This window comes from Schistocerca gregaria, chromosome 7 (assembly GCF_023897955.1).
Source record: "Schistocerca gregaria isolate iqSchGreg1 chromosome 7, iqSchGreg1.2, whole genome shotgun sequence".
Taxonomy (NCBI): domain Eukaryota; kingdom Metazoa; phylum Arthropoda; class Insecta; order Orthoptera; family Acrididae; genus Schistocerca; species Schistocerca gregaria.
The window spans coordinates 98,935,072-98,962,679 of NC_064926.1; the positions used below are offsets into that span (position 1 = coordinate 98,935,072).

The 27,608-nt window shown below is 43.5% G+C and overlaps 1 protein-coding gene across 3 annotated transcripts in view; it reads left to right on the top strand.

Annotated features, from left to right (window-relative positions):
- LOC126281893 (myrosinase 1-like) overlaps nt 1–27,608 on the top strand; it is a 114,590-nt gene that overhangs the window by 31,629 nt on the left and 55,353 nt on the right. For all 3 annotated transcript variants that reach the window (XM_049981209.1, XM_049981210.1, XM_049981211.1), the window contains exons 4-7: nt 5,363–5,485; nt 5,571–5,751; nt 15,763–15,857; nt 21,522–21,669. In XM_049981209.1, coding sequence (XP_049837166.1) covers nt 5,363–5,485; nt 5,571–5,751; nt 15,763–15,857; nt 21,522–21,669 — 547 coding nt within the window. The remainder of the gene's footprint in view (nt 1–5,362; nt 5,486–5,570; nt 5,752–15,762; nt 15,858–21,521; nt 21,670–27,608) is intronic.

Sequence of the window (27,608 nt, forward strand, 5' to 3'; positions counted from 1 at the left end):
GTCACTGCAGAATTTTTCACACAGTTGACGGTGCCGGAACCTCAACTCTGCTTACACCGCTTCATCACAATCAATGTGATGTCCTCGAAGGTGTTCTTTTAAGTTTTGTAAGCACATGAAAATAGGATGCGGCCAAATCAGGACCGTATGTAGGGCGACCGATGACAGTGAACCCAAAGCACTGCATTGTTGAAGTTGTCGCACTGCTTGTGTGGGGTCTAGCATTGTCATGATGAAAGAGAGCGTTCTGCGTGTATGGACGAACTCTTCGAACTTCGTGCTTTGTTTCCTGGGGGTCTCGTAGTACCTTGCAGAGTTTATGCTGTAGGCACGAATGTCAAATACGGCACACCTTGAACATCCTTGGAACATGCCTGCCTGTTGATGGCGTCATGATTTTTTTTTGTTTCTTTTTCGTTTTTTGGCGTCGGTGATCCTTTGTGAGGGAACTCCACTGCTGCTCTTTTGTTTTTGGAGAGAAAATGGTGAACCCAGCTTTCATCACGATGTTGTAAAGCTGCCCATAATCCTCACTCTCAAAACGAAAAATAATTTGTTTACACATGTCAGACCTCCCACGTTTTATATCGGGTATTCGGGGCAGCCACTGCGCACACCGCAGTTCTGCAGTGATGGCCAGTACACACTCCCAGTTACCTGGGAGACGTGCCTGTGTTATCCGACGATTTTGTCTGATGTATTCATCAACCCGATTCCGATGAGTTTCGTCGGTTGCCGTAAGCCGGTCGTCCACTCTGAACACTGTCACACACGTTGAGGTCAGCACGATCGTTCCCTTCATTAGGAACAGAAACAACCAACGTCGCACACTACTGATGTCGACACAATCGTCACCGTACACAGTTTTCATTCTTCTACGGATTTCCATTGGAGGCACGTTTCTCGCTCTCAGAAGCTCGATTACAGCACGTTGTCTCTCATGCAGTGACACACATTACACAGCGCCATATAGCACGCTTTAATCTGCAGTCCTCTTGCGGCGGAGGGTTGCAACTTGTGTCAGCGAAGCGAGAAAGTCGACCGGACCGATAAATGTGCATGAAACGTAATACCTCGGCCGGTATTGAGAACAGGATATAATATTGGGGGCCATCACTTACGAGCGCGCCCTCGTAAAATAGGGAAATGCAGACACTTATCCAAAGAGCTAAAAGACCCGAGACAGCACCGGAAATGTAGCAGTTGTGTCAGGACAGTGCACCGTGGATGAATCGTGCTTGTATTGCTGTCATCCTGAGGACAACGAACAAAGCAAACAGTATAAACATATCGAGTCGAATCACCATTGCAATGAAAGCCCGACCATCATCGGCAAGGTGATGTTGAGCGTTTTTCGGGATTGCCGTGGATTGGTGCTAACAGATTTTGCCTGTAAATACCGAACAGCGATAGGCGCGCACTATCTAAATCTCCTGACGAGGGTATGTGAAGTGTTAAGCTATCTAAGAGAGTGTTTGTTGGTTGGTTGGGGAGGGGACCGAAAGGTGTGGTCATCGGTCCCATTGGATTAGGGAAGGATGGGGAAGGAAATCGGCCGTGCCTTTTCAAAGGGACCATCCTGGCATTTGCCGGAAACTATTTAAGGAAATCACGGAAAACCTAACTCAAGATGGTCGGACGCGAATGCGAGTCCAGTATGCTAACCAATGCATCTCACTCGGTGGGGTGTTTGTGATCCACTAAAACGCCCCGGCGCATTCTGCACAAGCTGCTTCTGAGGGTAACAAAGTTTTCCTCATTGTCCGTATTCCCAAGAAATGGTACAGAATACTTTCTTCCTCTTTCCTCGGGTGAAGAAACTGTTGCGTGACAGCCATATCCAAAATGATAATGAAGCGATTTTTTTATTTTCTTGAACAATCAAAATGCAAACTTCAACCGACAACGCCTTCATCCTTGGGAAAAATGTTGCACATGGAAGGGTGAGTTTTTAGATAATGCGTAACACCAAGTTTCGCTCTCGTAGCTTGACTTCTTCGAGGTGATAAGTAAAGCCCTATGACTGCTCCTCGTTAAAAGAAATACATTCAATTATCAGTATTGTATTTCACTGCAGACGTAATTGAATTTGTAACACTTTCTTTATTTTTGTATAACCTGTACATACAGCTATTCACATCCTTCATTATGAATTACATTGATGGGAAGGGTATGTGTTCAAATAAAGTCCACTGCAACAGATGAGGTCTGCGATCTGACAGTAACAACTGTCTTGAGTTCAAAGCAAAAAAATTGATCAGGATAAGAGGAACCTGTAACTTGTACCATGAAAAATATAAAAAGGACGTATTACCGATTCCTTTTTCCACATCAAGGTCTTTCCTTTCCATATTTTTGGCGCAGGATGTATTGACCAAAACAGGAAATTTCTAGTAAACATCGGGTCTAAAACGCATACTTTACGAGCTATGAGCACTTTCTCCTCGTCGTCAGTGTGAACCGACTCTTCTCTTGAACAAGTGCTCCTAGTTCTCTAGGTAAGCAGTTTAGAGCCCTTGTTTACTAGACATTTATTGTTTTTGTGTAAGGAGTCTGCCCCTAAAGTTTATTGGCGTTTTCTTAGGACGCCATATACATTATGTTCACCTACCTAACAGCCGGTATGTCTACCTTTGGAAAGGATAACAGCGGCGACGTCTCGCGGCATGAAAGCAACGAAGCCTTGGCAGGTCTCTGGAAGAAGTTGCCACAACATCCGCACACACAACTCACTCAATTCCCGTAAAATCCGGGGAGAGGGGCTAGGAGTCCTCACGTCACATTCAATCACATCCCAGATGTATTCGATCGGGTTGGGGGCCCAGCACATCAACTGGAACCTGCCACTGTGTACCCCCAATGACTCCACCAAACGCCTGGTCTTGTGACATGGAGAATTATCTTGTTGAAAAATGTCACTGCCGTCAGGAAACACGATCGCCATGAAGGGCTGTAGTGGTCTACAACCATTGTACGATACTCCTTAGCCGTCATGGTGCCTTGCACGAGCTCCACTACACCCGTGAATCCTCACATCAGTGTTTACCGGAGCCTCCATCAGCTTGTCTCCGTTCCGCAGTATAGGTGTCAGGGAGCTGTACCCCTGGAAGACGACGGATTCGCGTCCTCCAAATGGCATGATGAAGAAGACCGTGCAGCGATCTGCCACTGTGCCAAGACCAGTCTCGATGATGACGTGCACATTTAAGTCGTGGTTACTGATGTCGTCGAGTTAACATTGGCACGTGCATCGATCGTCGGCTGCGGAGCCCTACCGTCAGGTGTGGTCGCTGCACTGTGTGTTCATACACCCTTGTACTCTGCCCAGTGTTAGTTCCGCCACAGTTCGCCGCCTGACTCATTTCATCTGTAATGAGTAGAGACCGCCCAACCTCTAGACATGGTTTCACCTTGGTTTCGCCACGTGTTGAAGACATTCACCACAGTACTCCTCGAACACCCGAAAGGTCTTTCCATCACGGTATGTCCTCGGTGAACCTCAGACAGATAGCGCCCCTGACTACCAATCTATTCTGTGAGCCGCGCAGGGTAGCCGCGAGGTCTGAGGCGCCTTGGCCTCCTTCGAAGTTTCGAGTCCCCCTTCGGGCATAGGTGTATGTGTTGTCTTAGCGTAAGCTAGATTCAGTTAGATGAACTAGTGTGTAACCCTACGGACCGATGACTTCAGCAGTTTGCTCCCACGGGAACTTACCACAAATTTCCAATTTCCATTCGTGAAAACGATATATCAATAGCACTTCCAAATCCGTAATATCTGCGGTACAAGTTTTATGTGAGACATCAAATATATAGGGTACATCACCTAAATTTGCCACATCATAGGATATTTCTGAAATGAAACAAAATGTGAAAAATGCAGTTGGCCAGGGATGCAACCATGTTAGGAACTCTTACAGTCGTCAGGAACACAGTCTCTACAAGTAAGCACATATCATTTTCAAAACGAAAGTTATGCTTTTTAAAATGGTACATGTTCATTTTTTCTACCAAAATGAAAATTAGAGTGTGCTGTGCGTACTGTAAGTCCTTCGGTACACACACCATCACACACCATCAGATAATTTGACTCATTACTCTAACGAAGTAGGCGAGTGTCAGCAATATGTCTCGTGGTCTTATCGTGGCGTGTTTATCTTTTGCCGTTAGGTCAGACGGTGACCAACTTTAAACAGACCTTGATTAATTTTCACACACATTTATTAAAATAATAACAGGCATAAAATTACTTGATTCTGGATGCTATTTACAATTGACAATCTGAAGTTCCTTTGGTCTTGGTACGTTAATCTTATTCTCACATATCTCTCATACTTGACAAAGTGTCTATACATTTATCTTCATGGCTATGTACAGGAATATGACAATCTTATTAGGCGCAGACTGAAACTTGACTATAGACTGGTACAGACTAATGTAGACTGGTACAGACAAGTGCAGATAAATGCAGACTAATGCCGACTGACTTATCGGAGGCCGGTACACTCGTTATAATACCTCGTTCGTTCATGTATCAGTGCGCGAATGTGATCGGCGAGGAGAAAGGTTCTATGTTAGCAGCAATCTCATTGGCTGCGGTACATATTAATACGGGGATCGGCGGAAGCAGAATTTGGCCCATCTCTATGGCAGCGCCATCTCGTAGTGCAGAGACAGACGAGCGCTGCGCCTGCACTGTTGTGCTTAGCGGGGCGCGCTCTAGTGGGAAAGCTGTGTACGCGCTGACTATGCAGAACTACGTACACAACACAGAGGTACAGTTAGTAGTCATTTCAAACTTGTTTTCAGTGCTCTAAACCTTATATCTTGCGAAATACTTTAAGTAATGGAAGCGATGACACTGTTTCTGTCGTGATGCTGTAATGCAGTAATGCTGTTGTCTGGACTGTCCCGGGGCCTTGTGTAGGCAATACTTGGTCTGTGTATCACAGCAGAAACTGATGTGCCATCACCATCCTTTAAAGTCTGTGTATATCAGGAGGTACGAGGTTTTGAACAGTGGAAACTAGTCCGTCATCACTACCTGCACCTCTCGTTTTCATTTCCTCAGAAGTATACTTGTGCCCTTTAAAAAGAAAACGTAATTTTGCGTTGAAAGTGGTATTTGAAACATTTATGGAAAGTGCATGTCTGCCCATTGCAGGAGGCTCTGGCATAGATGCATCCCAATACAGAGAGAGAGAATAATTGTTACATTAACTGTGTTCCTAAATTGGACGTGATCGTTGGTATAGAACAAAGACAGTGGTAACATCTCAGAAATGAAATTACATTTAGAAAACTGACAATTGACTGTGAGGGGAGCTTTGTGCCTTATACATGGAGAAACCTACTTTTGCTGCAGGTGACGATGTACCACTGGGACCTTCCGCAAGCGCTGCAGTACCTCGGTGGGTGGGCTAACGAGGTCATGGTAGACTACTTCGCGGACTACGCCAAGCTGCTCTTCGACAATTACGGAGACAGGGTAAGTTCCCGTGAGGCAGCGCTCGTAACTGGCCGCCGAGCTCAACTGCGGGGCCCTCACCTCACGAGTGTCTCTGGGTGTTCAGGTGAAGTGGTGGATCACGTTCAACGAGCCCGTCATCATCGTCTGGGGCTACGCCATCCCCGGCATGCCGCCCGGCCTTCCGGCGACGGGCGTCGGCGACTACCTGGCGACGCGCACGCTGGTCAAGGCGCACGCGCGCGTCTGGCACCTCTACGACGAGCAGTACAGAGCGACTCAGAACGGTCCGTTCACTTTGCTTTAAACCTGTCTTCTGTTTCCAAGTGCGTGTGTGAGAAGTGACTGCAAACAAAACTGATACTGATAGTTTGTTCCTTCTTGATCAAATCCGGTATGCTGAATGCTCTGTGTACATGCGTCTACATATCTACATATGTGTGCAAGTCAGTTTGTGAGTGTGTGGAAGGAGGATCGGTCAGCTCACCTCGTGTCTTCCTGTGAGTGCATTCTTCCACTTCTTTTTACTCACTTTCTTGACTGTAAATACGTGTAACTCCCACATCAGCATTTCTTGTTTCTCTCGATCATACTTGATTTTTCGGACTCATTTTCTCTACCACACTTCTCAGTTTTGAATGTTTTATTCGATTAAATTTACGATTCACTGTGAGCACCTGTTGCAAACAATTCGAATTTGCGCCAGGGTTTGTGCGGTGTCTCAAATATGCTACTTCATTCAAAATAATTAATGCCGTTGCATATACAGCCGGCCGGCGTGGCCGTGCGGTTCTAGGCGCTTCAGTCTGGAACCGCGTGACCGCTACGGTCGCAGGTTCGAATCCGGCCTCGGGCATGGATGTGTGTGATGTCCTTAAGTTAGTTAGGTTTAAGTAGTTCTAAGCTCTATGGGACTGACGACCACAGATGTTAAGTCCCATAGTGCTCAGAGGCATTTGAACCATTTGCAGATACATTTACGTAAGACAATCTTCCTGATAGCCAGATATGCTAGCAAACTTGGCCACATCTGCACTTGACGCTTTTCTCCAGTTTGGAGAAATATCGCTGTTCAAATGCCAGCACTATCCAGGAAAACAACGTCTCAGTCTTATTCTCAATAGTTCTCTCGCCTGTGCTTTTTTTTAACTTGTTTCTCTCTTTCATCTCTTGTTTGCTTTGCTCTCTCCAAACTTCTATCAACATTTACTCGTCCACTGACTATTTCTTTCTCTTCTTAATAACCACGACTTACTGATGTCCCAATATTAATTGTTATCTGAACACTACTATATTTACTTATTTAGCCACTTTAATTAGTTTATATTGAATTACCTATAGTGGGAAATGTAATTTTAACAGAACTTTGTCAAAATTATGATATTTAACATTCGTATAATCTTACTTAACTGGTTTCATAGCAGCCCTCCCTTTTTTTATTTTTTTTATTGTTTTGTTTCTACTATCTATGTTGTTTCACACATTATTTTATTATTTTTCTGTTTCTGACAATTTTGTTCTTTTGGTCACAAAAGAAAATTTTTTGTTGTCCAATATCCTTCCCTGGCAGTTCTTTTTTGAACTCTGATTCCAAGTTCTCTGATCCCTCCATCCAGGAGACCAAACAATGGATGTTTGTTTTCACAATCATTTCATTTCCATTTTCTATTTATATCCAAAATACATTTACCTTTCCTCTCACAATTTTTCCGTATACGTTTCAATTAAATATAAGTTTTTTCTTTACATTATACTTATTATTTTTAAACCATATTTCATATATCTCTTATCTTTCTGGCTTATACCTCGTTATACAGTGAAGCACACACAGTATAATGACCCAGATTTGTCTTTCAAAAGGTACATTTCTCGTTATGGATACTTTTAGTTAAAGCACTGCTGAATTCAGCTGAGTCAAGCCGTTGTTCTGCTGCAACGTTTTCCAGATAGTTTCCTACTGTCAACTTCAGGCAGAGTGTAGGGTTCGTGTCCTCTCCGTGTTTTATAGATGCTGGGCCGCAGGCTTCTCTGCCTCGTCTTCGACGGCAGCGGCAATCACGCGCCTCCGGAAGGGGAGTTGTGGTCCTCGGGGCGGGATTGGGGGGGGAGGGGGGGTTATGGTGGGGGCTTCCTGCGTCCTGGCCCTCCCTTCGCCGGTTTCGCATTCGAGCGTTCTTGTCGTATTTCTGTTATCGATTCATACCACGCTGTGCTAAGTTGGAAACCGCTATCTCGGTTGACAAGATTATAATGGACTCGCATCTACACAGCCTCTTTAAAAACCGAATCCCAGAACCCGCTCGCCCTGCATACCGGCTTTGTTTGTTCGAGATCAAACATATGGTTTTCGTTGAGACTGTATTCCGCCACTGCAGGTTTCTCCGTTTGGCCTAGGTGAACGCACCTAACGTATTCTGAGCAGCACTGCGATTGACGTCACTGAGTCTGACCGAAGTACTGTTTGCCACACTCGCAGCTGATGCTGTAGACTCCAGCTGTCTGTATTCCTAATTTGTCCTTCACTGAGCCCAGCATATTCTTGACTTTGATGAGCGGCAGATGGTTTTAATGTGCTCTTTTCTAATATCCTTGCAATCTTTGCCGTGGGCGGCCCAACATACCGAGGGAACGCCAAGCGCTTACTGTCTTCGTCGCTTACGTCTTCTCTCGTTCTTCTTGCTCAATTGGAAAGCGCGTCTTGTCTGCGTCTCAGCATAGCCGTTTTTTCGTCAAGTTCTGCCCTTCGGAAACTAGATTCCCCTTGTCGCCTATGTCTCGTGCTTTTTGCACCAGTGTGGTGAGCACGGATATGTGTCGTGTGGGACGGTCGCAGCTATCCGCGTTAAAGTACAGGTCGGTTTGTCTTCTTCCTCTAAACAGAATGGCCTAACGTGCCATCAGTCTCCTTCTTTATCATAATGTCGAGGAAAAACTGACATTCTTTGTGTTCCACCTCCATGGTGAGTTTAACATTGTAATGTATGCCTTTGAGGCAGTTAAGAAATTCTTGTAGACTTTCCTCGCCATGCGGCAAAATCACGAACGTTTCGTCCACATAGCGGTAGAACACCTTCTGTTTCAGACGCGTCGTTTCGAGGGCCATTTTTTCGAAGTATTCCATGTATTGGTTTGCGATCCATGGCGGCAGGGGGGGGGGCGGGGGGGGGGGGGGGGGGAACCCATGGCTACTCCGTCTAAGTGTTGGAAGAATTTGCCTGTGACCACTATGTCATCTTTGTCCAGACGTCCCTCGAAGTATCTTCAGAAAATCTGTCGAGTTTTTGTCATGATTGGGACAATGACCCACGAGAGGCTTCAGTAACAGCACCGCGTCTTTGGCAATTCCATAAGTTGGTGAATTTATTGTGTCCGCTATTGGACGTAGTGGAACTCTCTTCTTGTATATATCTGGAAGTCCGTACAAGCGTGACGATATCATAGCTCTGGGATACAGCCTTCTAACCATATCCTTGTCCACTCCTGAGTTGTTTAGCAGTGAGATGGCCTTCATCGTCGCAGCTGATGTAGGGCCCTTTGTAACCTCCCAACAGAAAAAATAGGTATAACACTCACATTTAGTGTAATCTCCCAACATTTTATTGTTGTATAGCCTCACAATAATAACGTGACTAACCTCTCAATAAAACTGTGGCTCACTTATAACCTTTAAATAATTATTCAATAATTTAAACTGGTAAATTTTTGACTTCAGCAGTGCTGCGTCATGGCCCTGAAAGATCATACTGAATAAATTGAAAATTCTTACCTCAATGAAGTCGCCAGATAACGCATATATACACTCCTGGAAATTGAAATAAGAACACCGTGAATTCATTGTCCCAGGAAGGGGAAACTTTATTGACACATTCCTGGGGTCAGATACATCACATGATCACACTGACAGAACCACAGGCACATAGACACAGCCAACAGAGCATGCACAATGTCGGCACTAGTACAGTGTATATCCACCTTTCGCAGCAATGCAGTCTGCTATTCTCCCATGGGGACGATCGTAGAGATGCTGGATGTAGTCCTGTGGAACGGCTTGCCATGCCATTTCCACCTGGCGCCTCAGTTGGACCAGCGTTCGTGCTGGACGTGCAGACTGCGTGAGACGACGCTTCATCCAGTCCCAAACATGCTCAATGGGGGACAGATCCGGAGATATTGCTGGCCAGGGTAGTTGACTTACACCTTCTAGAGCACGTTGGGTGGCACGGGATACATGCGGACGTGCATTGTCCTGTTGGAACAGCAAGTTCCCTTTCCGGTCTAGGAATGGTAGAACGATGGGTTCGATGACGGTTTGGATGTACCGTGCACTATTCAGTGTCCCCTCGACGATCACCAGAGGTGTACGGCCAGTGTAGGAGATCGCTCCCCACACCATGATGCCGGGTGTTGGCCCTGTGTGCCTCGGTCGTATGCAGTCCTGATTGTCGCGCTCACCTGCACGGCGCCAAACACGCATACGACCATCATTGGCACCAAGGCAGAAGCGACTCTCATCGCTGAAGACGACACGTCTCCATTCGTCCCTCCATTCACGCCTGTCGCGACACCACTGGAGGCGGGCTGCACGATGTTGGGGCGTGAGCGGAAGACGGCCTAACGGTGTGCGGGACCGTAGCCCAGCTTCATGGAGACGGTTGCGAATGGTCCTCGCCGATACCCCAGGAGCAACAGTGTCCCTAATTTGCTGGGAAGTGGCGGTGCGGTCCCCTACGGCACTGTGTAGGATCCTACGGTCTTGGCGTGCATCCGTGCGTCGCTGCGGTCCGGTCCCAGGTCGACGGGCACGTGTACCTTCCGCCGACCACTGGCGACAACATCGATGTACTGTGGAGACCTCACGCCCCACGTGTTGAGCAATTCGTCGGTAAGTCCACCCGGCCTCCCGCATGCCCACTATACGCCCTCGCTCAAAGTCCGTCAACTGCACATACGGTTCACGTCCACGCTGTCGCGGCATGCTACCAGTGTTAAAGACTGCGATGGAGCTCCGTATGCCACGGCAAACTGGCTGACACTGACGGCGGCGGTGCACAAATGCTGCGCAGCTAGCGCCATTCGACGGCCAACACCGCGGTTCCTGGTGTGTCCGCTGTGCCGTGCGTGTGATCATTGCTTGTACAGCCCTCTCGCAGTGTCCGGAGCAAGTATGGTGGGTCTGACACACCGGTGTCAATGTGTTATTTTTTCCATTTCCAGGAGTGTATATGCTCTTATAACAAATTTTTCTGGCACAGCCCAGTGCAAAGCTGGCCGATAGTTTTTTCATGTATAAAAAGAAACATCTGATTTTTTCTTTACAATAATTCGGATGACCATGGATTGGAGAAATTAGTAAATTCTTTAAATTGAGATGAATGATTATCAAAAGTTAATTTTTATAAGAAAGATAATTATCAAGAGATTTTTTAAAAATTTACATGGGACTTGATATAAAGATAGTACACATGTGCGAGGCTGCTTTTACCTTATATTACATTGCTCAGGCACCGCCATCGCTCCCCACGACCGGCCCAGCCAACTCCATACACCAGACCGCTAGCTACTCCTTACTCCTACTGACACACAGTTCCTACTTCAGCCAACACTGCTCTCTGGTCTGAGATTCTCTTATAGCTTACATATCGCAGGCTGCGCGTGAGCAATCCTTCGAAATTACATCTGCTCGAGTGCGCTAGCAATAAATTCCTTAGTCATGGACCTCTTACACCATTTTTCACATGTTTGTAAGCTGGATTCTGTAGAAGGATCTCAGTCTTCTGCCAGTACTCAACCGATAGTAGCACCACCGTCACATTGCCTTTGTCTTCCGCCAGGACGATCGTATCTTCGTCTTCTCGCAGGTCGCGTATCGCCCTGCATTCAGTCGTGGAGATACAGATTTTCGGCAGGAAATGACACGAACGCGACACTTCGCCTGAAGATGACAAGTAGAAAATTTCTTGAAACGTTGTTGCAGAATGACGCTTTGACTCAGCTGATAACGCGAGAAGATCCGCCGAGAATGTCTAAATTATGACACTGCCAATTGTTTAGGTAATATTTCTAATAGAGACGCTTTCCCATTTGACCTGTGTTTCCTATAGAAGGTTGCAGAAACAGTCTGAAAAGCTTGTAAGGGTATTGCAGGGTAGGCTTCTACTTAAAAATAATTGTTAAGAAAAAAAGTGTATACGTTGCACTGTTTCCGAGCTACAGTATTTTGAGTTGAAATTATTCAATCAGGTTTTGGGCACGAAAAGTCAAGTGGTGCGCCAGACACGAGTAGTGTCATATACAATTAGCATAGACGATAGCGCGCAAGAATGGTCAGCCTTTGCCTTGGGTTCGATCCTTGTCACCGTACAAAGTTCAGTTCTTGTGTCGTTCGATGTTACGGAAACAAACGGCGAATACGTTTGGCGGCACCGTCTCTTGCGGGCCGCGTGACTTTGCTCGCACAACGGCCTGATTGTCTAATTTCAATGGTAATAAACTCGAAAATGGCGCAACGTATCGAATTTTTTCTTAACTACTATTTCTCGGCACAACCTACCCTACAACACTCTTACAAGCATTTCATATTTCTTTAACTCTGAATTCCTTTCTAGCTCGAACAGCTAAATTTTATAAACTTCGAGATTAAAGTAGTATATAATGAATAATAGTTTCACTGGTAAGACTTTAGGAAAGATTAATTTTGTTCTACATGTTGTGTTTAATAGTGTTTTCTGTATGAAGGTTACAAGTTTTATAAATGAAAAAACACGTGATACTGGAGTAATATTCCGCGATATTTATTATTTTCCTAACTACTTTTTGACTGTTAAGCCAGTGTCAGATACAAACATAAATATGTGAGCAGCAAAATTTTTGTGACGATAAAGATTTTAAAATAGTGCAACTACAGATTATCTCAGATTATTTCCATAGATGGAAAATGTTAATGTTTGGTTTTGTATTAAAACAAAATTGTGATATGAAAATATTTTGTTTGACCAAATATATAACTTATTAAATAATTAACTACGCGAAAACTTGAAATAGTTGTTCTGAGAGGAAAGATAAATTGAATAGTGTGTAGTAAAATTTGGAGACGTGCTCCAAGCAGATGACTGAACCAGGTAATCTTGTCCTTAAAAGGTCCAATCTTGCAAACAGGTACAGCGCAATATGCTGCACTAAACAGGTAAATGAAGCAATTTTTAATAGAGCAAGTGAAACTACCGTAAAATAAAGGAAAATATTAAGCATTTGAGTACGAGGGGTAATTTAGAAAGTAGTCTCGATGGAGATATACCACATATGAAGGGCTTTCCTGATTTCATCATTTTGGCCACCACATTTTAACTGTCATTCATTTTTAATCACTGTTTTTTCACGACGCTTCGGTATGGCGTCTAAGAACTCGAAATTTATCGCAAGACAAACTAGGGAAGTACATAATTGATAGCGCCCAGGAATTCGCCAGGAACATAAATTTCATCATTTTATGACTTTAATTGTTGTCAGGAGTTCCTAATAGTTTTCTAGGGGTACACTAATGCCAGCAGTTTATACGCATTGAAGTCAAGATTGGCGTAAGTAAGGTTAGTTGCACAAGCAACCAGTAAACTTGAAAAATTGTTTCTTCGCATTTATTTTCAAAAATGATATTAAAAAGCCAAACCATCATGCGATGTGGTGCAGTGGTAAGACAATGGATTTCAATTACCTACGTACCAATTCAGATTTAGCTCCTTTGTCATTTCAATAAAGCACTTAAGGTGGATGCTAGGATCGTTCCTACCGTTCCTCAATCGTATCCTGGGCTCTACCTCTAACTGTCTCATCATCAACACTATCTTAAACTCTAATCTTCCTTTTTTTAGACACGTTTCAGAGTTCAGAGGAATGATGAATCTTAAATCATTCAATAATACATAAAGAATGAAGTACTCGTTCTTCTAAGTAACTTTTCGGTCAATTGCACACAATGTGCGGACTGTCAAACTGTAACTCGTTTGTGATGTAAAAATATTTAGTTTGACGAAATATGTAACGTATTAAATAATAAACTATGTGAAAATTTGAAACAGATGTTCTGAGAGGAAAAGTAAATTGAACAATAAGTAGTAAAATTTGGAGTCGTGCTCCAAGCAGATCATCAAAAACGCCATCGTACCAGCGTTTATTGAGATCCTTGGAAATATTTTAGATTTGTGGTGAATTTTACAGATCCAGCACATATACACACTGATGTTAGATTGGATGTTGGACACAGAAGTCTTCAGGTATCTCTAAACTCTAAAGCAAGAAGTCTAAGGGCTTTATGTCAGTTTGTTTTTAATTCAGATATTTTACAAGTATTGTAGGGAAGCAGCATACTCACGCCTTATAAAATTCACATCAGTCTTTGCACTGTGTGCCAGTCTAGTCCGCTGTAACTAGCTCTGACGTCATAAATATTGCGCAATACTTTAAAATGAAGTAAATAACCTGAAACGTTTCTAGCATGTCAGTAGTAATACAAAATAAATATGTGCTGGATATCAGTTCAATAACTTTAACCATTTTCGAAATTTGGATGTTTTACTGTAAAAATCATTGGCACAACAGAATGGAGCTAGAAACTTAAAAATTTATATTTAGATTCCTTTTGCATAATAATTTAGTAGAAACAGTATTCTGGATCTCACAAATTAAAATTTTAGTTGAAATTCAGTAAGTAAGATAGATTAAGTAGGAGAATAAATAAAGCTAGGATGTTTAAATTTAAGTAAAAGGGAGATCCGCTATAATCATAAAGATGTGAGAAGTTTCAACTGAATAACTATAAAACTATAGCGATAGCGTATCTCCAAAGGACAAGTTCAGAGCTCGTCTACTGTGTGTAGTGTAATTAAATTAATTCTCTCGCCCAAAATATTTGACTTAGCCATGTCAGACTTTTATTATGATTACTTACTTGTGTGCTGATTGCACAATTAAATTGAAAGCTTCATCGGCCATCAGCAAAGGAAGCAATGATTTATTCGATAACTTAAAATGCTGCATTACTAGCTCAGCGGCTAGTCGGGAGAGCAGATTTGATCAGGCGTTCCCTTAGCCGTCCGCACCGCGGCTTTATATGTAAGAACGCGGCGCGAGAAAAAGGAAGGCTCCAGTTCTCTCCAGACGCTGATAGCGCACCACCTGTGCCGGGAGTCGCGTCGCCTCGGTATCGTTGATATAAACAGTCTCGGGTGCAGTAATAACCTACTCGGGATACGCGTAACCATGAAATCATTTTCGAGTAAAGTGCTAATTTTGGGATGACATTAATGATCTATCTTTAGTTTGCGTTTTCACGTGCCGCCGCAGGACAGACATTCTATCATTATTAGCGTGGCGTTTGATGAACATTATCATCAAATTATGCTGAGCATTCACTTAAACATTTAATTTGAACAGTTACAGTGACATCAGCGCATTAGACTCTTAACTGCTCTGGTAGTTGGGTTGTGTGGATTCATATTGGTCTGTGACTTTCAGAATATAGTGAACATTTTAGAGAGAATGGTGTTTGATTATGGATCCCAGACAATCTCCTAATTCCTCAGAGCTATATGCTGTAGCTATAAATGTATTTCTCAGATGAAGTGGGCACTAGGAATTCTAATTACAGGCTTCACGTTTTGCTAATCACTTTCTGGTTGCCAATATTGTAGTTAGAGAGCCAGTGTTGAGAAAGGCAAACAGCATAAATACAAAACATTTATTCTATTATTCTACCTACCGCCCCATAGTATGCTTAAACAAATAAAAATTGTTGCATAGCTAGATTTGTTATTATGAACATAAAACAAAAACAACTTTGATTTCACCAGTTGTGCTTCTCAAATAGGGGCATCTGCCCCGAATCAGACACTTTTAAAACTAATACATAAATTGTAAATATTTTTGAGAAATCTGTTCAGTAGATGTTGCTAGTTTCATAAAAAATGTCATTCTACTGAGTTAATCACGGCTATATTAAGTATTTCCGTCTCTTTCAGTGATAAGAGTAATAGTAATCTAATGGCGCTAAGTGTGAAGAAATGACCATGAAAATTAAGTGTTTCTTTAAATGTAAATCAGGAACAAAAGCCGTTTAGACAGTTCCTCAATCGTTACAGTATCAACTTTGTGTGATCTATTGTTGGAATTCCACATTCAACATCTTAATGTAGCATATATGATGTACAACATTTGGTATTATTTTCTGATGCGCAGCTTAAGGAATTCACTCAGAGGTAATGTAATAGTTTAATATAAATAACAGTTTTATCTCAAATTTGTTTCAGGCTCTGTGGGAATGACATTTAGCAGCTCACAATACGAACCGTATACCAACTCTACTGAAGACATAGAAGCAACTGAGAGACAAAGACAGTTTAAGGTGAGTCAGCAAAGTGTTTGAGAGGGCTACAAAGTTATTAGCTACCAGTCAAATTGTAATTAGACGTGTTTTCATTTTATGACGATGTTCTTCAATATCTTTCAAATGTTCAAATGTGTGTGAAATCTTATGGAACTTAACTGCTTAGGTCATCAGTCCCTAAGCTTAAACACTACTTAACTTAAATTATCGTAAGGACAAACACACACACCCATGCCCGAGGGAGGACTCGAACCTCCGCCGGGACCAGCCGCACAGTTCATGACTGCTGCGCCATAGACCGCCCGGCTAATCCCGCGCGGCCTTCTATTGACGAAAAAAAAAGACAGAAAATTATGGCTATAGACTGGATCTAAATTCCAGTGAACTTGGTGCTACACTACACTACGGGGCCCAGAAGCTAGCTTTAGAACCGAATTCATGTAAAAATGGGGTCCGCTTTAACACCCTTTAGAGCATTCTCTGTTTGACATATTAACGGCACGTCAAGAAACCTCGGGAGAAATTAGCCAGAGAAGAAATTTGCTGAATCTACCATCAACTACAAAACCACATGTGCTATATAGACTACGACTGAGTTGCGGTAGCTTCTAGTACTCTTCCTTGAGCGAATGTTACTATTTCGACATAGTCTGTGCCTAGCACCGTATCACAAATACTCATGACAGAAAACCAAGAAGTCAGAAGACGGCTTCCCTAAAAGTTCTGTGCGACGTTACGGAGCCCGTGGTAAACACAATCCTTACAGACTCGAGCATCAATACTCATACATGAAGAGAGAGCACAGTAAAAAAACTCCTGTGGCAAGTGGGTCTTTAAAAAAACAGTCCAAGATGTAGAACACTGCAACTGCCATGCGAAATACCCACCTCACAAGGTTAAAACAATATTAGCCATTGACTAACCGCATTGTGTCGCAACCATATGATCCTCAGTAGTTCAAGAACTCACTCTCGGAAACGACGCAAGTGGAGCACGCGGCATAGGCGAATTTACTTGGTCTGGATAGAAGCAAAATCCTGGATGAGCAAATCAGCCTCTGAATTCATATTTCACTGTTTAATGTTCACACTCATACAAAACAAACTTCTCGAAACTGTCTTAATTCTAACTGGCTGTTTATTCTACAGTGACTACTGGACGCTAACGCTGCACCTGCGCGCCAATCTTCTCCCCTCCCCCCCCCCCCCTCACTCTAGCTCCCGCTCCCCTTTCATCAAGTACACCGATTTTGTCTCCACGCCCTCAGCAAGGCGAGAATCCGCACAGGCGACCGTCACTCGTAACTGTTACATCAGGCCGGCCCTTGTGATGTAAACGTTACTGCACACACTGCGATTGACACAAAATTAGGCGTCACTAATACTGCCAGATGTAAAATTTAAACATAACTGTCCCTTGGGATTTACTGTGGATTTGTTTCTCCATAAAAACTATTAGTTTTCATTTCACTGTTTTTCTTCCCTTTCCACTCAGTTCAGAAGGACGAGTTCATTCTCTCCTCTTGTTGGATGTCTTCGCACATACTGCCTCTTATATTTTTTGAAAATCCCAAGTCCATCTCCGCCCATGTTCTAGAACATTCTCGGCGCCCTGCACAGTGCTCTCACAGGGACTCTTTCCGGAAACGCTCCGACTTAGTGTCGCCAACTAACCAACATTGCGCTTCTTAAGCCTTCTCCTGATGCTACCTTCAGGGGGCTAAAACTAAATGGTTTTCTAATCGTCCCTCTGAATATGACATATGCTGTATTGAATATAATCAATGTACAGATTACTTGATTCATTTTTAATCATAATAATTTATTAATTGTATGTCCGACCTTCCCCCCCCCTCCCCCACCAAGGAAAACATCGCATTTCATTCAGACGTATTTAAAGACTCATCTATTGATCTTAAACTCAAATTAAAATTTACGTTGTTTTCTGGGATTAGGAATGCTAATGGACACAAAGATTCTAGGTTAGCTTAAGTCACAAAAACAGTCCAGTTGCCACGTTTCACCTGTTAGAAACTTCTATAGAGTAAACTGAGATGGCGGGGTGTTCAACACACCAGCAACTTCCTAAGATCTCATAATTTCACGTTTTATGTTCAACTGTTTTTCCGTTGTCAAATTCCAGCGCCCCATCACAATTAAATTTTCGTCTCACTTAACGAAATCAAGTATTTCTTTAATCCCATCATACTCTCGTTCAGTCTCTTTAATATCTATGGGGCTAGTAGACACAAACACTTGTACCAATGTGATGAGTCTTGGCTTTTATCTATCTTGGCTATGCATTCGCTATTCCATTCACAGCACTTCACCGACATTACAACTTTTTTCTTGATTATCTGACCTACAACTCCGTTACACCTATGATCTCTTGTTAATAACCTTCCACCCACCTGGACACGAATCCTGTTCTTACCACTACACTTCATTAGATCCCATTATATCTAACTGCGGCATCCAGAATGAGATTTTCACTCAGCAGCGGAGTGTGTGCTGATATGAAACTTCCTGGCAGATTAAAACTGTGTGCGGACCGAGATTCGAACTCGGGACCTTCGCCTCTCGCGGGCAAGTGGTCGGCTGTAAATAGCCATCTTTGGTGCATTTTCGTTACAATTCAACAGACTCTTGGCAGTTTTAATATGCCAGGAAGTTTCATAACTGCAACATATTAGTTTCTATTTTCAACTTCTCCAACCAGTCCTCACGATCAAGGCATCAGAAATTCAACACTTCGACCTTCAGAATACCAGACTTGTTTTATCCAGATGACATCCTCCTGAGATGACCCCTCCTAGAAATAAGAATGAAAGACATTCCTATCTCCGAAATATTTTAACCAAGAGCAATGTTATCATCTCAAAACCTTAATGTAGAGCTGAATAATCTCGGAAAACATAATAGCTCTAGTTTCCCCTCCTTTGCAGCTGTTCGCAGCACCAATATAGAAAGACTATGTAGGATAATGTTACAAGGCTACATCAATTTTGATTCCATTAGGAACCGTTGTGCACAGCGACTGTAGATTATATGGAAGAAGAGGCATACCGCAGTCAGTCACAATCCCATTAGTTTTTATTATGCTTTCAGATCTAGATTTCGGCTGTAAATAGCCATCTTCGGTGCATTTTCGTTACAATTAAACAGACTCTTGGCAATTCATGGCACCATATGTTCTTGCTGGTGTATAGGCAGATGTATATTTATAGCCGAAATCTAGATTTGCAGGCATAATAAATACTAATGGCATTTCGACTGACTTGTGTACCTTTCCTTCCACAAGACCACGTCAGTCAATCATCCAGACTGTTGCCCCTGCAACTATGAAAGGGCTGCTACCTCTCTTCAGGAACCACAGGTTAGCTCGTCGTCTCCACAGATGTCCTTCCGATGTGGTTACTTTCACGCTACGCTCAGTTGCATTTTGCTGTTTATTCTTCAGTATTAAACTGAGGGACTTTTATTTAAATGTGCTATAGCCTCCCACCTATCTGCGAATAATATTGTCAACTATATGATTATAATGGCTTTAGAATGTCTGTTGGAACATCCCTTTTCATATAAATTTTGGACACGAACTCTTTCATGTTTAAGAACGTGCAACTCATTTTATTAACGCTGAAGAGTTCTGATGGAGTCCAGGTGCGTTATCTATGATCAGATCTTTCGGTGCTTTGTCAAAATTGACCACTGATCTGGAAATCCTGTGTTCTAACTGGTCGACATTTTACAGACTGTTCACAATGTACATACATCAAAAAAAGTTTTGCCTCGCCCCTGTTTCTAGAACTCCAGAAGGTAGATTTTTACTGTATATTTTATCACAGACGCAGTCCTTGTCTGTTCAGAGATGTCACTAAACACGCCCAAAGATGTAAAAAACCATACATGGGTGGGTCCGACAGCCGATCAGTTCCAGTCATTCCGCCAGGAAGGAGGTACGCGGCTCGTATTGTCTGCAGTTCAACCTGCCTAGACGGTCAATACCGCCGTTCGATCGCGTCCGCATTGTTACTTTCTGCAAGGAAGGGCTCTCAACAAGGGAAGTGTCCAGGCGTCTCGAAGTGAACCAAAGCTATGTTGTTCGGACATGGAGGAGACCAGAGAGACAGAAACTGTCGATGACATGCCTCGCTCTGGCCGCCGAAGGGCTGCTACTACAGTTAATGACCCCTACCTACGGATTATGGCTCGGAGCAACCCCGACAGCAACGCCACCATGTTGAATAATGATTTTCGTGCACCCACAGGACGCCGGGTTCCGACTCAAACAATGCGCAGTAGGCTGCATGATGCTTCACTCCCGACGTCCATGGCGAGGTCTATCTTTGCAACCACGACACCATAAAGCGCCGTACAGATGGGCCTAACAACATGCCGAATCGACCGCTCAGGACTGGCAACACCGATGAGTGTTTGGAGCCAACCCGGTCAAGCTGAACGCCTTAGACACACTGTCCGGTGAGTGCAGCAAGATAGAGGTTCCCTGCTGTTTTGGGATGGCATTATGTGGGCCGACTTATGGCGCTGGTGGTCATGGAAGCCGTCGTAACGGCTCTACGATACGTGAATGCTATCCTACGACCGCTAGCGCAACCATATTGGCAGCATATTGGCGAGACATTCGTCTTCATGTACAACAATTGGCGACCCATCGTGAACATCCTATGAATGACTTCCTTCAGGATAATGACATCGCTCGACCGGAGTAGCCAGCATGTTCTCCAGGCATGAACATTATTGAACATGCCTGGGATAGCTTGAAAAGGGTGCAGTAGGCTGCATGATGCTTCACTCCCGACGTCCATGGCGAGGTCTATCTTTGCAACCACGACACCATACAGCGCGGTACAGATGGGCATAACAACATGCCGAATAGACCGCTCAGGACTGGCATCACCGATGAGTGTTTGGTGCCAACCCGGTCAAGCTGAACACCTTAGACACACTGTCCAGTGAGTGCAGCAAGATAGAGGTTCCCTGCTGTTTTGGGGTGGCATTATGTGGGCCGACTTATGCCGCTGGTGGTCATGGAAGCCGTCGTAACGGCTCTACGATACGTGAATGCCATCCTCCGACCGATAGCGCACCCATATCGGCAGCATATTGGCGAGACTTTCGTCTTCTTGGACGACTTCCATCAGGATAACGACATCGCTCGACCGGAGTAGCTAGTATGTTCTCCAGGCATGAACATTATTGAACATGCCTGGGATAGCTTGAAAAGGGCTGTTTATGGACGACGTGACCCACCAACCACTCTGAGGGATCTCCACCGAATCGCTGTTGAGGAGTGGAACAATCTGGACCAACAGTGCCTTGATGAACTTGTGGATAGTATGCAGGCATGCATTAATGCACATGACGTGCCACTGTATATTAGAGGAACCGGTGTGTACAGCAGTCTAGACCATCACCTCTCAAGGTCTCGCTGCATGGTGGCAGAACATGAATTGTGTGGTTTTCATTAGCAATAAAAAGGGCGGAAATGATGTTTATGTTGCTCTCTGTTCTAATCTTCTGTACACGTTCCGGGAATCTCGGAATCGAGGAGAGGCAAAACTTTTAGGATATGTGTATTTCTAGAATGTATGGCAGAAATTAGTATGCACATCGATATATTTTTGTGGGAAGAAATTAAAAGGTAGCATTTTTCGCTCATTAGGTTGGGATTTTCGCCCACCCTATCTACAGTCAGGAGGGTGACTACCCTGTAGTAGTGCGGGAAAGGGTGGACAACAACAGCAAAGCAGAAGGACTACCGCGCTCAAGGCTGCCAAAATTCACGCAAGAGGAAATCGAATACATTAGAGGTGAGTGATAACTGTGCGATTCGAGATATTGTCAATTTCTCAGCAGCTGCATTGCGGTTGAAAGACATTTCTAAGAAGGGCATTATGAGAAAAGTATATCCATGATCATAAAATTGGCAGAATAGGTTTTCGTTCATTATTCTACAAGGCATGTGAATGAATTTAGTCTGCCTTTATTCGCCATTTGCATCTAAAAATCTTAATATATTCTTCAAACGCGATTGCGATCCCTCTTAACAATAAGGCTTATAATTAAATGTTGTAATAATTATCCGTAATTCCCGTTTGTGTTTATATGAACCGCATAGTGATACATTTTTTTGAGTAGTTGCAGGTGTATAGAGAAGCTGCATTACTTGACCCTATGTGTTGTCCTATATATCTGTACAGGAAATTTCGGGAAAGATCTTAGAGCCGCCGATATATTACCGATAGCGTCTTTGTAATACTTATTTCATTTAAATGAAGCAGCTGTGCGTTGAAGTCATCAATATAATTAATTATGTGAGCAACTATCTCTGCATTCGATCTTAACTACTTCATAACAATATTATTCAGTCGTCAGAATTGTTCGATTACGGTTTACTACGTTCTGAATGCCTGGGTGGCTAGAGGGGAGGGAGGGGGGCAGGGGGGGGGGGGGGGTTGTGGTTGGGATGCGAGAATACGTGAGCCCTTAAACCGCTCCAACATCTTGAATTGAGACTTTTCTTCTACAGAACCTGTACCTTGCACTCTGGTCTTTGAGCAGTGCCTGATCTCTCATGCCGGCTGCAATAACTGCAACCCACTGATAACCCTTCACAGGGCGGTCAGAAACTGTCTGAGAAGCTTGTAAGGGTGTTGTAGAGTAGGATGTGCTGAGAAAAAATTGTTAAGAACTAAGTTAGATATGTTGCTCCTATTTCATTTCACGTGTAATAGTCATGTGTAAGTACCAATGTTCATACTTTTCGCGACCAGCTATGGGGAAATGCAATTTGCATCCTACGAATCTTAAATCAGTCCAGTCTTCACTTCCAGATTTCATTCTACTGCATTCTAAGTCTGAAAACATTATTGATGGTGAAAATTTCAGACCTAGATCATTACATTTAACGACAACTGTTTGAAAGGCATACTGAGTTTTCTTTGTCCTTCAACACGCGATCTAGTGTCAATGGAATATAATGTCCGTTAACTAGCCTGTTTACTATAAACAGCTGACAAAGAAACTTTCTGGAAGACTAGAATGTTCTATCGACGTATAATGTCGCACTGAGAAAGTATTTTAACTTTTTCAGATTCACACAATATTACAACATTCTTCTTGGCATTATTTTCTACCAAGAAATTTGTCCCCTTTGTAGTTTCCACATTTAGCGTGTTGATATCATTATGAACCCCTTCAACATTCGTCGGCAATTTCCGCACAATTTTTCACCTACCTGAGTAAATAAATTTACGAAAGCTGTCGGAATTTCTGTTATTTCTTGCTTTCAAGGACTCTCACAAAAATTGTCTGGAGCTTTCGTCTTCATCATACGAATTATCTTTTTGCCTCCGAATTTCGTCATAAGGAATTTCCGTGCGACCTAGGTCTTCTTGAATCTCCACGACATCCAGTTTCTTAATAGAAACAGTTTTAATAAGGCTTCTGCAACCCTTAAAAATGCATGTGCATTGCGCTCTATCACTTTTCAGCAGGTTTTGAAACCCGAAGGTCTCATCTTTCGGAAGTAATATTTTCTCTCCCATTCTGCTTAATGAAACTGCAAGCGCGTCGGAGCTCATGTCGACTCTAAAAAGATCTGAGACACGAGCCCAGAAACCGCTATGACGCCTCGGGGATGTTACCTGCAGGCCACTAGTCTATTTCGAGAGGAGTGGAACCTGTTACCTGTGTACCTATTTGGTTTCGGGAGGTACGACTCCTGCATCCGCGTAGCCTGCAACTCACGAATACCCGCTGTTTACCACTGAATACCAGTATTTGAGAATGAAAGCTCTTAATGAGTTGCGACACACTTTACACATAATTTGAAAAGTTTACGAAACGCTTTCTCGCTGTCAATCCCCAAAGAAAGAAGAAAGAAAAAAAGTTTATCGCTTACTACATTTTCGCAGTTAATGCAGTAAAACTGTCGCAGGAAGCATGACGCTTTAATTTCTTACTTCTGAACGACTAACTGTAGTCCGACAGTTTTCAAATATACCACAAAATGTGCTCAAAAAACTACACTACTGGCCATTAAAATTGCTACACCATGACGTTTAACAGACAGGAAGATGATGCTGTGATATGCAAATATTAGCTTTCCAGAGCATTCACACAAGGTTGGACCCCGTGGCGACACCTACAACGTGCTGACATGAGGAAACTTTCCAATCAATTTCTCATACACAAACAGCAGTTGACCAGCGTTGCCTGGTGAAACGGTGTTGTGATGTCTCGTGTAAGGAGGAGAAATGCGTACCATCACGTTTCCGACTTTCATAAAGGTCGGATTGTAGCCTATCGCGATTGCGGTTTACCGTATCTCGACATTTCTGCTCGCGTTGGTAGAGATCCAATGGCTGTTAGCAGAATATGGAATCGGAGGGTTCAGGAGGGTAATAGGGAACGCCGTGCTGGATCCCAACGGCCTCGTATCACTAGCAGTCGAGATGACAGACATCTTATCCACATGGCTGTAACGGATCGTGCAGCCACGTCTCGATCCGTGAGTCAACAAATGGGGAAGTTTGCAAGACGACAACCATATGGACGTACAGTTCGACGACGTTTGCAGCAGCATGGACTGTCAGCTCGGAGACCATGGTTGCGGTTACCTTTGACGCTGCATCACAGACCGGAGGGCCTGTGATGGTGTTCTCAATGACGAACCTGGGTGTACAAATGGCAAAACGTCATTTTTTCGGATGAATCCAGGTTCTGTTTTCAGTATCATGATGGTCGCATCCGTGTTTGGCGTCAACGCGGTGAACCACATTGGAAACCTGTATTCGTCATCGCCAAACTGGCGTATCACCCGGCGTGATGGTATGGGATGCCATTGATTACAGGCCTCAGTCACTTCTTTTCGCATTGACGGCACTTTGAACAGTGGACGCTACATTTCAGATGTGTTACGACCCGTGGCTCTACCCTTCATTCGATCCCTGCGAAATCCTACATTTCAGCAGGACAATGCATGACCGCATGTTGCAGGCCCTGTAGGGGCCTCTTTGGATACAGAAAATGTTCGACTGCTGCCCAGGCCAGCACATTCCTCAGATCTCTCACCAATTGAAAACGTCTGGTCAATGGTGGCCGAGCAACTGGCTCGCCACAACACGCCAGTCACTACTCTTGGTGAACTGTGGTATAGTGATGAAGCTGCATGGGCAGCTGCACCTGTACACACCGTCCGAGCTCTGTTTGACTCAGTGCCCAGGAGTACGTATCAAGGCCGTTATTACGGCCAGAGGTGGTTGTTCTGGGTACTGATTTCTCAGGATCAATGCACCCAAATTGCGTGAAAATGAAATCACATGTCAGTTCTAGTATAATATATGGTCCAATGAATACCCGTTTATCATCTGCATTTCTTCTTGGTGTAGCAATTTTAATGGTCAGTAGTGTACTTCATTGTACGAGACATAGTTGAGGAGGTATGACATCATACACACTGAGATGCTTGAAAATCTGCTGCATCAAGCACGACGTTTTAGTTTATTGCTTCTTTACTAGTAACTTCATTTACAACAAATTTCACAGACAGAAGCCACATATGCCACACGATGTACCTGTAACGTTGCATCATTGTGCAGCATACAGTTCAGGAGACATGACATCTCAAAAATGAAGCTGCGTGAAACTGAAACTGCAGGGTGAAATTCACTGGAGATACAAGTGAAATATGTGCATAAATAGGTGTGAAATATGTTAAATATATGTGCAATATATCTGACATGTGCCTACGCAAGCAAAGCGATCGGTAAAAAGTCCATCTTAAACCACTGGAACGATTAACACGCGATCTAGTGTTTTGGTACACATATTATTGGTCAAATTGCGTGCTTATGGAATATCGTCTTAGTTACGCAACTGGCTTCCTGATTTCCTGTGAGAGAGATCACAGTTCGTAGTAATTGACGAAAAGTCTTCGAGTAAAACAAAAGGTAGTGTTACAGGCCCTCTGCTGTTCGTTATCAATAAAAACGATTTAGGAGGCAATCTCAGCAGCAGTCTTAAGTTGTTTTTGCAGATGAGGCTGTCGTTTATCGTCTAGTAAAGTCATCAGATGATCAAAACAGATTGCAAAACGATTTAGAAAAGATACCTGTATGATTCCGAAATTGGCATTTGACCCTAAATAACGTAAAGTGAGAGGTCATCCAAACGAGTGCTAAAAGGAAACCGTTAAACTTTGGTTACACGACAAATCAGTCAAATATAAAGGCCGTAAATTCAGGTGAATACCTGGGAATTACAATTACGAACAACTGAAATTGAAAGAATACATAGAAAATGTTGTGGGGAAGGCAAACCAAAGACTTCATTTTATTGGAAGCACAGTTAGAGGATGCAATAGATCTACTAAAGAGACTGCCTACACTACGCTTGTCCGCCCTCTTTTGAAGTACTGCTGCGCGGTGTGGAGTCCTTACCAGATAGGATTACCGGAGTGCATCGAGAAAGTACAAAAAAGAGCAGCACGTTTCGTATTATCGAGAAATAGGGGAGACAGTGTCTCTGATACGATACAGGATTTGGGGTGTACATCATTAAAACAAGGCGTTTTTCGTTGCGGCGAAATTTACTCACGAAATTTCAAACATTAAATTTGTCCTCCGAATGCGAAAATACTTTGTTGACGCCGGCCTATATAGGGAGAAACGATAGTCATAATAAAATAAGGGAATTACTGTGTAGGTGGTTCGATGAACCCTCTGCCAGTCTCTTAAGAGTGATTTGCAGGATACCCATGCAGCGGTAAATGTACAGTCTGGAATGACATACTGTTAGGATAAGAACCACCAACCACTATTAGGGTGAACGTCATAACGAGGAGACAGAAGGAGGAGGAGGAAGTTACAGGTTGCTATGGAAAAGGCGGAGATGGGCACAGATAGGGGGAAACAGGAGCTGGACAGAGAGAAATGAGCAAAGAGAGAGAGAGAGAGAGAGAGAGAGAGAGAGAGAGAGAGAGAGAGAGAGAGAGGAGAGGAGAGGAGAGGAGAGGAGAGGAGAGGAGAGGAGAGGAGAGGAGAGGAGAGGAGAGGAGAGGAGGAGCTGGACAGAGAGAGGAAAGAGCGTGTAGACAGGGACAGGTTGCCGAAGAGATGAACAGAGGAGGAAGAGCGAATGGATGGAAAGAGGAGGAGATGGATAGAGAAAAGAACAGGGAGAGGGAGGAGCAGGAGTTGAACAGAAAGAGGGGTGAGGAGGAGGTTGACTAATACAAGACTGGAATAAATTCATACACAAGCAACGCCACGTACTCAGCTAGTGAGTATTGATTCGTAAAGAACCACGAATTAAATTGAGCATGTGTTAGCTTTCTGGTTATAGCATCCAGCGCTGCAATTAGGACGTTTCCTCGGTTCTGTAATTGTTTCCTGAGAGCCTAAAGAACCTGTAAATTATGTGACTCAAAATGTAATTCATCAATACATTTCTATCATAGTCCAATAATGTGCTAAATATGCCCGCGCGATATGTAACCAGCAGCAACTGCCGAAATAGATCCGTTCACCTCCCTTGACCGGACCTGAAATCTAATCATCTGCAAAGGAAACTCACTTGCAATCAATGTGCTGTGAGACTGGAATGCAGTAACTAATTTCCGACGCACCCTCAGTGTACACTGGCAATGGCAAGGAAAGCGTTTCTGAAGAAGAGAAAGTTGTTAATATTTAGTATTGATTTAAGTGTCAGGAAACCGTTTCTGAAAGTATTTGTGTGGAGTGTAGGT